The sequence below is a fragment of the Marmota flaviventris genome, chromosome 4, assembly GCF_047511675.1.
Source record: "Marmota flaviventris isolate mMarFla1 chromosome 4, mMarFla1.hap1, whole genome shotgun sequence".
In the NCBI taxonomy this organism is placed as follows: domain Eukaryota; kingdom Metazoa; phylum Chordata; class Mammalia; order Rodentia; family Sciuridae; genus Marmota; species Marmota flaviventris.
In genome coordinates, this window is record NC_092501.1 from 9,681,091 (window position 1) to 9,697,913 (window position 16,823).

The 16,823-nt window shown below is 48.8% G+C and overlaps 1 protein-coding gene across 5 annotated transcripts in view; it reads left to right on the forward strand.

Moving 5' to 3' along the window:
* Fgfr2 (fibroblast growth factor receptor 2) overlaps positions 1–16,823 on the forward strand; it is a 94,033-nt gene that overhangs the window by 24,288 nt on the left and 52,922 nt on the right. For 4 of the 5 annotated variants that reach the window (XM_027930022.3, XM_027930026.3, XM_071610684.1 and 1 more), the window contains one exon: positions 8,737–8,906. In XM_027930022.3, the coding sequence (XP_027785823.2) occupies positions 8,737–8,906 (170 nt within the window). Of the gene's footprint in view, positions 1–555; positions 561–8,736; positions 8,907–16,823 lie in introns of all 5 variants that reach the window. The other variant, XM_071610686.1, reaches the window with a different exon arrangement.

Consider the following 16,823-nt stretch of genomic DNA (forward strand, 5'->3'; position numbering starts at 1 on the left):
TGAGATCCACTGGCTTAGGATTTGCACGTGCAGATCTGCCTTGGACAAGAGTTTGCCATGAGCCATTTTGTTGTGAAACTGGGTAATGAGGCGAGTAAAAATGTCATGTGCTGTGATTCGTACTGGCCTTCTACGGGGGCATGGTTTAATACAAAAACACTGACACAGCCCAGCATACCACTGGCCTCTTTAGTTGCTTGGCTCTGGTTTGGAGCTGGAGGCCAAGAGTCAGGGGCTGTGAGTGGCCCTGGCTGGTGCCGCGGGTCGCAGTCCGGGGAGAGCACTTCTCCTTTTATTGATCTGCAAAACCTGACTCGGGAGCAGAAGGCAGCGCTGGAGTGGGTCATAGGCCTGTTGCCCGTGGGCATCCCGGGCTCACACTGGGGTGGAGTGAGCACGTTCGTGCAGTTGTCTGTAGCTCCGCAGTGATACTGCATGTGGGCGCCTTTGCTGCCGACTGGGACATCAGATTCCCCCAGCTTGGTTTGGCTGGCTTGCCTGCCAACTGTGTGGTCCTGCTGGTCAGGTGCCCTGCCAGATAGCTCGCCGCCACAGTCCACGTGAAGCAGTGAGTGCGACAGCAGGTAGAGCAGGCTGGGCATGCATCCTCCCTCTGAGGGCTCAGCAGACCTCTGGGTTTCCACCGTGACCACGAGCCAGCTGCCCAGGGTCCGGGAAGGGCCAGGCACAGAGCTGTCCGGTGGGTGCCAGCGAGGGAGCATGTGCCTGGCTTTTTTCACCTTGCACCCGGGGGTTTTTGTAATTGACTCTCGGATGACACCACTCTGGCCCTGAGATGGGCGCTCTGTGGTGGTGAAGGGCGAGTTTTAGCTGTCCCTGGAGGTGCTACCCCCGCGAGGGCCTCTGTTTGTGCCTGTGAAACATTAGACGCTATTTAAAGTGATAGCAGCTCTTAGCTGGCTGCGTGGCCTCTGCCATCTGTTAGTGTGATTAGGCTGGTCTGATTCACAGGTGCAGCCTGGGGCGGCCGAGATTAAGCAGCTGTGGCCTGTGTGGACAGAGGAATGCCGTGGCTGGGGTCATTGGCAAGGCGGGAAAGGGATGTTGCCATTAAAACAGTTTTTTGCCACCTCAAGTGTCAAATGCCTGACCTGATTAATAGGGAAAATTGCAGAAGCGCAGAATTCTCAGCATTTCCAGCCACCTGGAAACACCCGGGTGTCCAGATTGATTCCCCGGTGCCCTCTGATTGCCTGGGAGATGCCACGTGGGGTGGCTTGAATGTTCCTCTAGTGAAGTTCACAAATGAACTTCTGCTGACTGCTGACAGTGACATTTTGGGGCTTTGCTGGGGAGATTTTTGTCTCTTTCTGGATTAAGACATTGCATGTTTAGTTCTCTGTCTTCAAGCTTGAGAAATGTGGGGCGGGTTATTCTGTTTTGATGCCTACGTTGATGGGTGCGTTAGTGCTCATCCAGTGTCGGTGCTCAGCTGTGAGAAGGAAAGGTAGCCTCCTGGGAGAGGCCTGGTAGGTGCAGGCGGGGGTAGCCAGCTATGACGGCCCAACCAAGGTGGGCTCCGTCCCGGCATTGGAAAAAGAAAAGAAAAAAAAAAAAAAAAGAAAAGAAAAATTAAGGCAGGATTGCTGAATTTTGTACATGAAACTGGTATCCATTAAGACCAAGGTGTTGCTTGATTTTTATAGGAATGTTCTGCAGTATCCAGGTTGCTCCTAACTTTTAACCCAGCTCTGATCCAGTCCCAAAGTGGGCTCCTCTGAGGGGGACTTTGTGTTTACACAGGCAGAACAAGTGGCTTGTTTTCTGTTTTATTGCATCTTTTTTTTTTTTTCTTTTTAGTTGTAGCTGGATGCAATACCTTTAATTAATTAATTAATTTTTATGTGGTGCTGAGGATCGAACCCAGGGCCTTGCCCGTGCTAGGTGGGCGCTCTACTGCTGAGCCCCAACCCCAGCCCCTTATTGCATCTTGTGTGATAAGACCTAACACCTTGAGCCTGCCTTTCCCAGTAGACTGCTGGCTTCTCGAGGGCAGAACCTTCCTGGAGGTTGAGTGAATATTTTGTGGAATTACAGGCCTTATGTACATCTTTTATGGATCATATTAAAAACAGAGTGATGTGTAGGTTCTGCTCCATACATGAAGGAAATAAGCCAGTGTTTCTCAAAGACCATACCTTGGAACCCTGGTTCCAAATGATTCTCTGCCAAGTGAGTTGTTTTGAAATTTTAGAAATGTTGCATGCCGTAACCCTTTCTTGGAGATGTACAGTGTCCAACAGTATAGTCCACGCCCTAGGGGGTTCTACAGTAAAGCATCTGTTAGTTTTGTTTTTTCCCAGGCTTTTTCAAATGTATTGGCCATAAGACCCTTTTAAATAATACAGCCTCTATTAACATACCATTGTACATGATTTGGAAAACCCGGCAGGGGCTGACTTAGTGGGTCTAACCCTCACCCCTCTTTAAGTCTAGTTCTCCCTTCACAGATACAAAGGGCGTTCTTTGGTCATATTTTAGCAGCTGACTAGCTGATGACCTCACACCTTGCCAGCGCTAGATGTTTCCCGAGCAGAGCAATCCTGTGATGTCATCACACGCCGGCTGCCAGGAAATAATGCAGCTATACATGCCCGTCAGTGAAACACGTTCTCTCTGGACAGAAAGTTACAGTTTCAAATGCTAGTTTTTGAAAGGCATCCAGGTTGAGGGTTTTGAAAGGTTCAGAATTTATGCCTTAGCATAGGAAAGTATAACTTAACCAGTCGTTGCCTTCCCTAGGTATTAGGGATCTTAATGGGTTACCTGGCAGCAGATAAGTAAATGTGTATGCTGGTTTGCTCAAGGGGTTTTTATTACCTCCAGCTTAGGTTTAAGTGATTAATGTTTCTCAGAGCCTGAGACTCAGTTCCTGGGAAGGTCATGACTGTCAACAGTTGAGGCCCATTGTTTGGCCAGAGGGACATGATGGCAAGATGCGAGATGGCTGCATTGAGACTCTACCCTCTGGAGGGGTTCTTTCTATTGACCGGAGATGGAGAGAGGCAAGGTAATTTTCTATTTTGGTTTCATTCCTGTTGAGACCAGCAGATGCCCCATACTCCATGTCAGAGACAAGGGATTTTTTTTTTTTTAAAGTCACTGGGGTAAACAAAAGTATTTGGCCTGAGATTCCAAACTCTTTTCATTGATGAATCTGCCCACGGTAACGGTTCTGAGCCATTTTCTCATTGGGAATTTTACTTGGTGGATGATTTCTAGGTTGGTGAATGGAGCTTTCTTAGTTGTGTTGACTTCTAGGAGTTGAGAGGAACCAAGAAACAGAGACCTCAGGCCTCTTGTGTTTTTGAAAATTCTTTTTTTTGGCAGGGGGCAGTGTACTAGGGATTGAATTCAGGGCATTCGACCACTGAGACACATCCCCAGCCCTATTTTGTATTTTATTTAAAGACAGGGTCTCACTGAGTTGCTTAGCATCTCACCATTGCTGAGGTTGGCTTTGAACTTGTGATCCTCCTGCCTCAGCCTCCCAAGCCGCTGGGATTACAGGCATGCGCCACCACGCTCTGCTGTTTTAGGAAATTCTTGGTAATGGAAAGCTCGTCAGTAAGTTGGCGTGGGCATTTCATCTCAGGCTAACAGTGATGGCCACTTGCTTCTCTACCTCCCTGGTCAAGACACACAGGCAGAGGCTGGAGGGTTTTCCTGCAGGTGATTGGCCACCTGGTGGACTCCACTCATTTCACTTGGGTAACTTGTCTGTGTGTTTTTTTTTTTTTTAAATGTGTTTCTGATTGGCCTTGAGCTGGTTGAGATTTCTCAAATGAAGCCACAGACCTTCCCCTCAGCTCACACCCCCACCGTCTGTTAGATTGGCTTTCTCTAAGTTCACATCAGACTGAAAACAGATGAACCCCAGGCGGGTTCAAGGCTGGTGACGTTTCCCCTCACAGGGGTTAGAGCATTCAAATGTCCTGATTAGTGATATTTTTAAAAGCCCTAATTATAGACTTAGGGCAGAGGCCTTACTGGGGCTTTAGGGAGTTTGTGACTTAATCTAGGAGCTGGAACTGGCTGCGTGTATGTGTGTGTGTTTTTATTTTTGCATCAATAAAAATACAGTTGGCAGTCATCAGCGTCCATGGCCCACATAAATCTTGAACTTTTGACTTAATTACTATGGGAGAGTTCACAGGGCAGTCGGGAGTGGTTGAGAGAGCACTGCTCAGGGAGCCAGAGACTTGGGGCTAGCCTCAGTGGGGCCTCTGGCTGTGTGACCTTGATCATATCACTTAACCTTTCTGGGTGACACTGATCACATCAGCCATCAGGCCAGATGGTCGCTGAGGCCTCTTTTGGTACAGCTCTGTAATATGATTCCATGTTTTTCCTTTAAAACCTTGGGCTGTGCTCTCTTTTTGGTTCTGGGGAGAGAGCAGACCATGAACCTTAGGTATCCGTATTGGGGACATGTAAAGGTTTTTTGCGGGGATGGGCTCCGTAGCCCATGGTTTCTCATTAAGTTTAAATTGCAGGGTCAATAAAAGACCCCTCTAATCCTCCCATTTACTGACAGAATCAGTATCTGCCTAGCACGCTTGGGAAGAATGTTAGATCTGGCAGGGGCCCCGTCAGAGCAACTCCTAATTCTAGAGCTAAACCTTGGAACAGTCTTTGTCTGCTTGTCAGGCCGCGGTTCACCCGTCCTTCAGCTCTGAGAGCCCACTCTGCAGGTGGAGGATGCATTCAGGCCCCCGCCCTCGTTACTCAGCACACACACGAGAGACACCTGGTGCCGAAGCGCACGGTGGCCCAGGCAAAGATGCACTTCACCACGGGGTGGGGACATACGGCAGGGCTGTGTTGAGGGGGAGTTTCTGTGGGGTTATGAGTCCCTTTTCAACCACCCAATCCTAAGACACTTCTGTTGTGGGAAAGTGAAATTCCACTCGACATGATCTCTCACAGTGTGGCAAACGGTAACGAGTGGCCTGCTGTCCCTTGAAGATGGGATTTTATTTGTTCCTTGTGGCTGGGTCTTTATTGTTCTTTTAATTTGCTCATCATTAGGATTCAGTGACTAAGAGCATTGCTCTTCTGCCACATGTGACATCAGAAGGTACGAGGGGGTCAGTGCCGAAGGGGCCATGCCTATGGGCGAGGCCAAGTGGTATCCTTACAGGTGGCTGGTGGAGTTCAGGTCGAGTGCCTTTGGTGGTCTTGCTGCAGCTCCCCCACAATTCACGACTTGAAACCCATCTTTGTCCACCCCCAGGGTTCTGCCCGGTGAGGTGTGGACGCTAGATACTCACGTACTTGAACTCAGCCAAGGTGCCCTTGGCTTGTGGGTTCCTTTTAAGCAGGTTGTTGATAGTCGGTCACCCGCTGTGTACAAGGATGTCTCTGCCTTTGACTCTTTTAACTGGTTGTGCCAATTCCTTCTCCAGATGAAGCTGGTGAAGCTGTTCGGGTCCAGCCTTTTGGGTTTTGGCCTGTCCCTGGTGCCCGGCTGCATCCCTGCAGCTGCCTCGTGGTTCTTTGGCATTTGCTTAGACTGAAGAAATGGACGGAAATACTGAGGAGAGAAGAGGCTGTGGGGACCAAGGCTAAAGGGAATGCTGTATGGCTGTCCTTACAGTGTTGCTATTTTCTTTAAGCTAGTTTATTTCAGCAAGAGCCACTGTAATTATTATTTTTTGGTGCTGGGACTGAATCCGTGGTCCCCGTGCGCTGGGCGGATGCTCTACCCCTGACCTACAGCCCAGCCCCGTAAAGCAGTTCCTTCCTCCCAGCATCAGGCTCATTTTCAAGAAATTCAGGAACTCAGCCTCCCTCCAGGGCCTCTTGTGCCTGTGTGATGTCAGCAGGCCCCAGAGCGAGGCTGGTCAGGTGAACAGCAGGGGCTTGAGGCAGCCACTCGGGACACCCAGGCCACCTTGCACAACATGGCTCGTGGGCCTTTCTGTGGAGTCACGACTTGCAGTTCTTGAGGGAGCGTTGTGAAATCTCAGCATGGAGCCGTAGCCATGAAGGGGATCTGTTCCTGCTTACAGTGATTGGATTTCATGGTGCCCCACCCACCATGGGCCTCAGACGCAGAGAAGCGGGTGCCCACACCCTGACGCATGGCTGGGCGTCTGTTTTGCACGAGCAGATTTTATAGGTATAGTTTTGATGATTGAAATTTCACCCCAGGGAAGTGGCTACCTGCCAGAAATTCCAGCAAAATTCTTTCCCCCTAACCTGCAGTCATTCCTTAGGCACCAAGACAAAGGCCCCAGTGGAGGGCGGGAGGTGGAGGGGCAGGTCAGTCTGCATGGCCGCGTGGTCAGGGGCTATCCTGTGCTGGGTACAGCCTCTCTGGTGGCTTAGCTCAGCAAGAGTGGAAAAGATCAACATTCCTCCATCCTTAAGCCAAATCCCACTTTTTGACCTTTTAGGGAACATAAAAATCATGCCTAATGGTATGTGAGCACATATCTGCTGATTTCTTTTATGTAGAGAAGAAAAAAAAGACATTCCAAGGGATAAGCTCAGCAGTAATTGATGCTCTCTGAAAGAGTTACTACATTAATATTTAGCTAATTCGCGTGAATAGGCCATTGTGTTTACTTAAACAAATGACGTGAGTTCAGACACCTGACAGCATGAGGTGTGCTTTTCATTTAGGTCAGATTTGTAAAAGTCTTTGTGCAGCAACAAAGCTCTTTATTTGTTTTGTGCTCTCAAAGGTTTCTTTTCAGTGGCTGTGGATGGGTTTTTCTAAGTAGAAGCTTTGAAAATGAAAGATTATTGAAATTGTTTCAGTGTATGCCTGGCCCCAGGGGTCTTGTAATAAATGGGGATCCAGGAGCCCCGTGAACTCTCACAAGAATACGTGTGCTCATGGGCACCGGACACCCAGCCCACTGGCTGCCAGGGATGCCTGCTCGTTCCAAATGCAGTTGGGGTCCAGGGAAAGAACGTGCCCATCTCTTGCCTCCCTCGTCTGACCTCCCCGCTGCCTCTGTTCTGCAAGATGACCCACCGGACGGTTCTGCCCTCTCTGTACTATCTCGCCACCTAAATCCCACTGACCTCGGCACTTCAGTGTGCCAGACGATACGAAGGCACAGCGTGGCCTTGGTGAGGAGTCTGGGCCCCACCTTCCATAGTCCTCTCAAGAGCAAGGGAGGCAAAGAGCGGTGGATACATGGATGTAGCCATTCCAGTTCCGAGTTGTGACATGGGAGTCTGGGTGCTCAGTTATGTGATTGCTACTGTGGGGGCATGCTGTGCCACTGTAGAGCAGTGCAGACTGCCAGGTACGGGCAGGACCCAGGCCCTCCCTGGTGCCATTTTGTCTCTGGCTTGTGGAATGTGGGTGCTGTTGCTCAGGTGAACCCTCATCAGAAAACAGCACAGTTATGAATCGTCCTTCGAGAACATTCTAGGCCCTGTTGATGGACCCTTTAAGGGCGTGGATTTAGGTTACCAGTTTACTAAGACAGAAACGTGTGTGAAAAGTTCAGTTGCTGTCCAACATTTCAGTGGAGGTTCTGGAAGATAATAAAGGAAGGAGTGTGCCTTTAGGCCAGGCCAGTTGCCCTGGACGCCAGTCTTAAATATCACAGTGGTTGAAGACATGGATTCTAACCCCTGGGGAAGCAGTAAAGAACACAGCTAAAAGCCGTGGGCTCTGGCGTCAGACTGCTTGGGTTCAAATTCTGGCCCACACCTTTTCTGAGCCTCCTGGCTTTTGGCAGATGACTTAACAGCTCAGTGCCTCGGTTTGCCCACCTGTGCACAGGGAATACTGTAGAGCCGTTCCCTTGGATTGCTGAGGGTTAAGGTAACACACATGTAAACTCTTAGAGACACGCTGCTTGACAAACGAGAAGCCTTCTGTCAACCATGATCCCTCGCCATTATTAGCCAGCTTAGAAAATTTATAGCTTATCCTGGATTGATGCCGTGGCTTTTTATAAAATGTATGGCAATTGGAAAACTTACCTCCTTTCTTGGGTTTAAAAAAATTACTCGTATTTATGGCTGTGAGGGCCACTCAGAGGGCACAGCTTTCCATAACATTTATTGGTGGCCTCCTGTCAAGTTATCTGCTTAGGTGTGCTGGTAGGATTCTGGTGTTCAGAACCACCATTGGAGAAGAAAAAAACCTTTTTATTAAAATATGTTTTGTGATAAGGTATTTTGTCGGATAAAGCTGGGACGTTAATGATGCCTATTTAGATTAGTTCCTCACAATAGGATGGGAATTTATAATATCAATCACCCTTTAAAGTTCAGCTCTATTGGATAAGTTTCTGGGGCTTTCGAGGACAGCTAGCTTTTACCATTGTGTGTATGTAGCCATTTAAAAGGTGTGAGGATCCAAAATGATATATTTTTGGAGGACTGTGCTGTTGTTACTGCGTGCGTTGTTACCGTGACTATAAAGTAGCATTTAAAAATATGACTTGATGTGAAATTATTTTCTGGCACCAAGCTTGAGAGAGAGAAGGTGCCTCGAATGCTTTTTTTTTTTTTTCCCTCGTTAATAGACATAAACCAATAAGCAGTCCCTCCCGGGACCTTCTGCTAGGCCAGCTGGATTTGAGTGCTGAAAATATTTTCCTAATGTAAATATTATTCAAAGATTTAAAAAAAAAATCAGATCCTTGTCGTCTAAGATGAATTGCTCTTACCTGTTTGGAGTTGGCTGGTGGAGATGAAGCTGTCCTTCTATGTGCATTGTAACACTGTCTTTCCAATCAGGGGCGCCCTACTGGACCAACACGGAGAAGATGGAGAAGAGACTGCACGCAGTCCCCGCAGCCAACACGGTCAAGTTCCGCTGTCCAGCTGGGGGGAGCCCAACACCCACCATGAGGTGGCTGAAGAACGGGAAGGAGTTTAAGCAGGAACACCGCATTGGAGGCTACAAGGTAGGATTGAGCTTTCTTAAGTGTGTATTTTTTAAACCCCTCCAAAGTTAGCAAGAACTAGAAGGAACATTAAAAAAAAAAAAAAAAAAAAACAACCAAAAAAAACCAAACAGCGATTATCATAATGGATCGTGTCAGTGTTTGATATCTAAAAAAAACTGCCCGGGACTTGGCTGTTATTTTAAAGTACAATCCCCATTTGCATTGTTCTTTTATATGAGGAGAATTTAATAACTGAAGGGTCGAAAGTTGAGTGTCTGTTTTCTATATGCTTTATGGTCTGTAAAACTTAAACTGGCGCAGAATTTGAGAAGTCTCAAGTAGAGTTACCCTGTGAGAGCAGGATTGCATTAATAGGAACGGGCTAGAGGCCGGGGCATGAAAAATGGTTCACTAACGGCTCTGGAAGATGACAGGCGGGCCTCTGTCCTCTGTCCTTTGTCCTCTGGAGGATCCTAGGATGCCCTGACATTTGACATCATTGCTCATGGGAGGGAGCGGGGGTAAGGCTGACCTTGCCCTGAAGATGCCTGCAAAGGCTCCTCCGGGTCCTGGTTCATCTGTCCAGCCAAGGTTGGTTGAGCACCTCTGCGTGAGACACTGTCCTAGGCACTGGGGAAGCTGCAGGGGCCAGGATGTGGCTGCAGCTCAGAGAGCCCCTGGTCCAGCAGGGAGGCAGACGAGAGAGCTGGCGGTGGGGCCATGCTGATGAGGCCCACGACCTGAGAGCATGCTGTGTCCAGTGGACAGGCAAGGAGCCATGGTGGCCGCTCTTGGGAGGATAAGAATGAAGGAGATCCAGCAGGAGTTTTGGGCTGTGTTGGAAGGAAGGGTGTCTCATAAGGAGAGCGATGGAATCTCTATTTGGTATGGAAGCAGAACTTCGAGACGCAGGACTCGAGGAACCCTTATTATGAAATTCTTTGTGCCTTTGGAATGTGAGTGGGCACGTTAGTCACCTGTTGCTGTGTAACAAATTACCCCGGGACACAGGGACTTTAAATAGTGTTATCTCAGTTGCCAGGGTCAGGAATCTAGGTGCAGCCTGGTGGGTTCTTCTGTCTCTTGGTGCCTCCCAGCACGGAACGCCGGGTCCCACGTAGGGTGGGGTCTCACCTGAAGGCTCACCTGGGAAGGGTCTGCCATGTGGCTGTTGTCAGATGTGCTTTCTGCAAGAAGTTGGCAGCCCAGAGCTCCTTGCCACCTGGGCCTCTTTGTAGGGCAGCTGCTGTGCTGTCCTCAGGGTGAGCAGACGAGGAGCCAGAGTGGAGGAACACAGAAGTCGTGGCTTTTGGTCACCTCATCGTGGAAGTGGCATCCCAGCACTCCACCGCCTGGAGTGGTGGGGACCACTGGGCTCCCTGTGAGAAGTAAGTATGCGCCTGGGTGTCAGGGGATGCAGCCGTCTGGAGCCATCCTAAGTCAGGTGGGGGAGGAGTTCTTGGTGGCAGTGGAGGGACGTGTAGGACCATCTCTCCCTCCTGTTCAACATCACTTGATGGCATGCGAGCCCCTGTTCCATCACTGCCGTGGTTACGAAAGCCCCTTCCTAAAAGTGCCTGGGAGTCCTTTTCTGAAAGGCCATCCACAGGTTTTCATCTTTAAAGGATTATTTGATTGTGCAAAAGTTTTTGCCTTTTTGTTTTAACATTTAAAAATTGACACCTAGAAGCCAAAACTCAGAGGAAAATGGGAAAAGCCCGAGTCCATCTCTGTGAGCAGGTAGGGAACAGTTTAGGGTGAAACGGGTGGAAGGCAGGTAAATGGTGGGTGGTGTAAGCCTTTGAAGCCCCTGGATGTTGAAATGCTGTCATCGTCTGCCACGACTCCTGCTTGGTGAAGGCGGGAGGCGGTGGCGAGATTTGTCCTTACATTCTGAATTCAGTCCTTAGATCAGCTACCATGAGTCTGGGACATTGGCCCTTTAAAAAAAATTCTTTAATAACAAGTAGACGAAGATTTCATTAGGCAGTACTGCTTAGAAAGGAAGAGTTAAACCATTAAATTGTGGCCCCTGGGATTGTCTTAACCACCAAGCGCTCGCTGAGACTCACATAATTGGTGCAGTTCCAACCATTTATTTAAATATGATTTAAGCATCAGAATGGTGGTCAGAATCCCAGTGTCTAACTAATTCTGTCAATTGAGACAGACTTGTAAATAAGCACAAAGAGAGCCCAGGAGCCTCCAGAGATGCCTGGTCTCAAAATAAACGGGACCCACATCATCATTATGGGTGAGGAGCTTTTTGCCGATCTGAATCAGTGATTACGAATACGCTGGGAGACTAGGGGCTTAATGAGGAAATGCTGCTTGATTTTTAACAGGTGCAGCTCAGCTTTGATTATTTATGACAACCTTCTTCTCAGTGAAGAGCGCCTGTGTTCTCAAAGCAAAACCAGGAACCCTCCGGAGTGTCTCTGGCCGGTGGGGACATGTGAGGCCACGGCTTCTCTGTTGGTCCACGTTTGATCCTTTTCTGGAGGGAAAGAGAAATGGAATCTGAGTAGGTGGGACGAAAGTCTAGAGTATATTTTGCTTTTGAGAAAACAAAGCGAGAGAGAGGAGGACTGCGTCTTTGGAACATGGAGTCCTGGCTGGAGGCAGCGAGGGCCTGCTTCTTGCCCTCTGGACTTTTCTCTGGCCGTGGCGGAGGGATGGGGTGGCCTGGGAGGTGAGCCTGACTAAGGCAGATGATCGGTTTGCACAACAGTGGTGGCACTGGACTTTCATTTTGGGGACACCGGAAACTCAGAATTCCAGAGGCCCTTCTAGGACCTGGGAAGGGAGGGGAGAATGCTCAACCCCTGGTGAAGTCTGTACCTGAAGTGATCCTTGCCAAGGGATATGTGACGTCAGCCCCAGGTCCCCAGGTCCCCAGGTCCCCATGTCATGGAGTCAGGGAGGTCCCTGGCTGACGCCCACCTGGAGCTGGGCCCCCCTGGCCTGTCCAGCTGCCTGCCTGGCTCTGGTCAGCTTCAGGCTCATGGTCCTCGTCAGGGCCTGAGCAGGACAGCATTTGGGGTGGGTGGGCCCCAGTGTGGAGTTAGCCCCTGGTATTTTCTTCGTCCCCAGGGTCTTTGCCCTGCGGGAGCCCGTCCTTCTGGAGCCCAGTCTTTCCTGGGGCTTCCTCCAGAGGAGAGGCCTTGCTCAGGGGGAGGGCCTGACGTCCCCCCCTGCTCCTGCCTTTTAGCCACTTAATGAACAAGCTGAGGCTTAAGTCTTCCACCGCGTTTGTTTTCCCCAGAAAACAAAGACCCGAAAGTGCCCACAAACAAACATTTGTTATTTCTGTGATTTTTGCTTTTCCTGGGAAAATCAATCTGCTTTTTCCATCAACTGAGGCTGAGCTTTGATGGCCCCGCCGCCCCCCGGCCCTCCTCTGCCGAGCCGCAGCTTGTTCTGGACTGGGGTGCGCATGTGGCCAGCCAAGGGAGAAGGGAAAACGAAAAACAAAACGAAGTCAGAGTTATGAAACGGACGGACGGACGGACGGCTGGCTCCTCTTAGTGAGAATGACCCACAGAACTCTGTGTCCTGTGGCTGGGTCTTGTTTATCAGGGACCTCCCGCCGAGCTGTCCCTCGGTGATTAAGAGTCAGATGATTATTTTTCCTAGTGGGTGCTCAGGGCTGGTTGAGTGTTATTAATGTGTAAGTTTTTAACGTAACGCTTGACTCCAGCCGCGGCTCTGGGCTTTCTCCTGGGCTGCACGTCTGTCCTGGAGGCCAGCGCGTTACGAGCTCAGCCTCAGCTCCCACACCTTGAAGGGAGGAGGGTGGACAGAACGTCTGGTCCCCTCCAGCTCCAAGAACTCTTGAGTTAATTGCTGAACTGTAATGTGGCACCAGCCATTTTTCATCTTAAACAATAGCGCTGAGTTGTTTTTTAAGTGAAGAGGTTACCTTGATGGCGCGGTATTTCACAGTCTCTGAACAGTTACTGCGACGTAGCACGGAAAGCAGGAAGACACCTGGGGTAGTTAGTGGGCCCTTAACCTCTTAACCCCTAACCCTAACCTCATTCATGGAACCACTTGGCCTAGGGGGTTCCTGAAACCCATCTGACATCACGTCTCAGGGCACAAGAGCTTAGACCCGGAGTGAGCACAGAGACATGCTCCCTCGACATGACTGTGAACAGCCACCGAAGCCCACGGCCTGAGTTCCCAAAGAGCCCCTCAGCTGAGAGCAGTGATTTATGGAGTACAGACTGTTCATCTCCAAGAGGGGTTCAGATCTGAGGAGAGACAGCTGAAAACAGTGTTTCGTTACCATCACCCCCAAACTGGTGCTTTTTGATGCCTCACTTAGTCAATTTCCGATTTCTAGGTCAGTTACTCCGACGTTGTTGGAATGACTTTTTTGATGTAACGCTTAGGTTTGTCCTGCCGTGAGTTTTGCCCACACGCTGGGCAAGGCTCCCACAGAGCTGTGTCCCCAGCCCTGCACGTGCATTTAGGGAGAAAATCAAGACTAATGTGCTGAGAGGTCGAACAGCCCTAATCTGCAAATCCAAGATCCAAAATGCCCTAAAATCTGAAATATTTTTAGAGCTGACATGACACTGTAGTTGGGAAGCCCCCCCACCTAGCTTCATGGTGGTCAAGGTCAAACATTGTGTTTGATACTGCGTCAGATGACCTTTAGGTTTTGTGTGTAAGGCATAGGAAACAAATGGCTTTTTTGTTTAGACATGGGTCCCCTCCCCAAGACACCTCATGAATATGTGAATATTCCAATGAATATTCCAAAATTGGGGCAGCGGGGGACCCTAACTCTGAAGCGCGTCTGGTCCCGAGCATTGGAATCAAGGATGCTCAGCTTGTCTTGGTGGGTTTGTACTTGACCCAGGTTCCTCTGGGCCGGGACATTTTAGCTGCAGACGGAGCCCTCTGTGAGGAGGACATGGGGTCAGTTGGCCTCATCCAGCCTTGATTGTTCCTTGGGTTGTGCCTTTGCCAAGTGCCTCCTGTGCCTTAGGGCACTGGGACCTTCCACAACTTGAAGGGGTGGATGGGTTCTGTCACCGTGTCATTTTTGTAGATGGAAGTTCTCCGTCCCGTACCCCGTGGGACCCCAGCTCTTCTCCTCTAGCTTGTGTTCTTGGTAAACTGCGTCCTTCAAAGGAGGTTCCACATTTTATAAGAACATCATTAACAGCTAACTCAGAATCATCACAGTGCAAGTCAGTACCATTTGGCCCAAGGAGTACCATGGAGAGCAAACCCGGGGTGCTTTTGTGTCTGGCTTATTTCACATACTGTGTTCAAAGTCATCCATATTTGTAGCTTGACTCAAAGCTTCCATTTTTATGGCTGAATAGTATTCCACTGTGTGGATATACCGCATTTTCACTTGGGTCATTTCTGCCTTTTGGCCGTCATGAGTAGTGCTATATTTGGTGAAGAATCTGTTTTGAGTCCTCACTTTCAGTTCCCTTGGGTGTATACCCAGGAGTGGAATGGTTAGATCATATTGTAGTTCCCCGCTTAGCTTTTTGAGGAAGGTCATGCAATTTTTAGAGTTAAGTTCAAAAGGTGATGGATGCCCTGCTGTCACCGACCTTGAGAACACCGCAGGCAGCAGACATCTAAGAGAGCAGCCTTGTGTTTTGCAGGTCACTTGCCACCTCCTCTGGAGAGACCCGGCAGTTGTGCACCAAGGGGAGGGAAGGTTTCTGCTGCTGGTCCCAGGGAATCAGGTGGCCGGGCTCTGTGGTCTGGACACCTCCTGAAAAGCAAACTCTGTGGATGTGGGGTTTGAGCACTAACAGGTGTTTGCCTTCACTTCTGCATGACCAGCTGCTCTGAGGGCCACAGTCCTCGACACGGGGAGCCCAGCTGGTACAGACCCATTTGCAAGGGGTGTTTTGGAGCCGGAAGCCTGCTGGGAATGGGACTTGGGTGGGATGGTGGGATTTTTTATGCATCTTAATGACAGCTGGCCTGTGTGGAACTGTAGTTCCTGGGGTGGCTTTCCACAGGCCAGGGCCACAAAGGATGGCTGTCTTCCTGGATGAATGGGCCCTGCTCTGAGTGGAGGGAAGTCACAGGAGTATGGACTGTCACATGGACAGTGTTGGACCCGGCACAGAGAACAGCTTCGGGATGTTCGTTCCACTCGCTATCGAACACCTGGGTATTTGGAAATGTTGACTTTTTATTTTGCAATGTGGAAGCCAAACATCCAGGTGACACTTTGGGCCTTTGACCTTTGGCCTTAACATTTGGGTTGCTACACAATCTACATCTGCATTCCCAGTTGTCACCCGAAAGTAGCTGAGGATTTAACAGGCACCTTGGGAGATTTGGGTAACAGAAGCATTCCAAGAAAACCTGTCTGGGCCACCTTTTGTCTCTGCGTGGACAGGGTGTGGAATGTTGGTGGAATCCGCTTTTTGTACTGGAGTAAGAGAGTTCAGGCCCTCCGCTCCAATCTGCTTTGTTTCAATATTGAAATGTTATTTTAAAAAGACTGCAGTGAACATAGTTTTGAAGCCCCGTGCTCTCTAGTTCTGTTACTTGGCAGATGGAAAATAATGATGAATTCCACAAAGATCTGGCCATGGGCAGGAATGAAAATAAAGAATCGTGTGTGTGTCGGTTTCTTTCCTCCTGGCCTTTGTGTGTGTCAGCTAGAGAGCCCTAGGCACAGGGGCTCCGCTGTGCAGGATCCAGCACCACGTAGCTGGCCGAGGGGCTTTCCCATTTTACTCTTTGTTGTGTGCGTGATCTCTGTTTAAGTTTCAAAAGTGAAAATGAGGAAAAAGTAAACAACATGCATACTCTGACCATTTAATTAAAGCCTGTGGCTCACAGCTTGCTGTCTTCTCCCTGATGCTTGCTATGTTCACACAGGCCTGCTTGTGGCTTAGGCCTGTGTGCCACTGCGGGTTTGTGCTGTGTGTGTTTGGGTTTTTTTTTTTTTTTTTTTTTTAATAAAAGGGAATCACAAATATACTTACTTCTATGCAATCTGCTTTTTTTGGTCATTTATCAATTGCTCTATAATGGAATCTTATCAGGGCTGAACATGAGACTATCTCATTCTTTCAGTGACTGGAACTAGACATTAGTTTCTAGAGGATGACCCATACATTATTAACGACTCTTTTCTTGATAGATTACACTTTTGGGTTGTTCCTTAGAGTGCTTGAAGCAAGTTTTTGTTCACGTGCAATTTCTGTGGGCTACTTTCCTAGAAGTGGAATTAACCAGGTAAAATAATATGCATTGCTAATTTTAACAGTTACCGCCAAATTCTTCTACAGAAAGGTTTTCTCAGTTGATGTTCCTGTTCTCAATTGAGTCCTTCTTTGCTCCGTACTCACCAAGTACTGAGTGACATGGAGCCTTCTAATTTTTGTTAATCAGCTGGTGAGTAACAGTGTCTCATTATTGTTTTAATTTGCATATCCCTGGTTGTCAATGAGATTATGCATTTTTTTCAGTGTTTATTGGGTATTTTACAGTCTCTGTTCTGGGTAAGCAAAGACGGCATATGTTCATTTGACCTGACAAAATAATTGTAGCACTGAGAGGGGGAGAGGATTTAAAAGACGCCTCGAAGGGCACCTCGTCTGTTTTTCTTGGAGGGTTGACACTGTAAGTTTTTACTGAGGCTTGGAATGGAAACACAGGGATTAACTTTATGCTTTGTCTCAATTTTTATAAAGTTACTGTTGTTGTTTTGCTTGCTATTAAGCAACCACTAATTAGTGGTAGGATGTCCCCTACAGAAGTGCCAGCCAGAGTCTCACCGGTGGCAGCTTTAAGGACATCCATTTAGAAAATGCCACAGCTCATAATATTTGGGCCTGGTGGTATGTCAAGGAATCAAACCCTGGATCAGTGATGTAAAAAGTAAATATTAACAGTACCGCACAAGGCAGCGTTGACCCAGCACCCAGGTTCTGG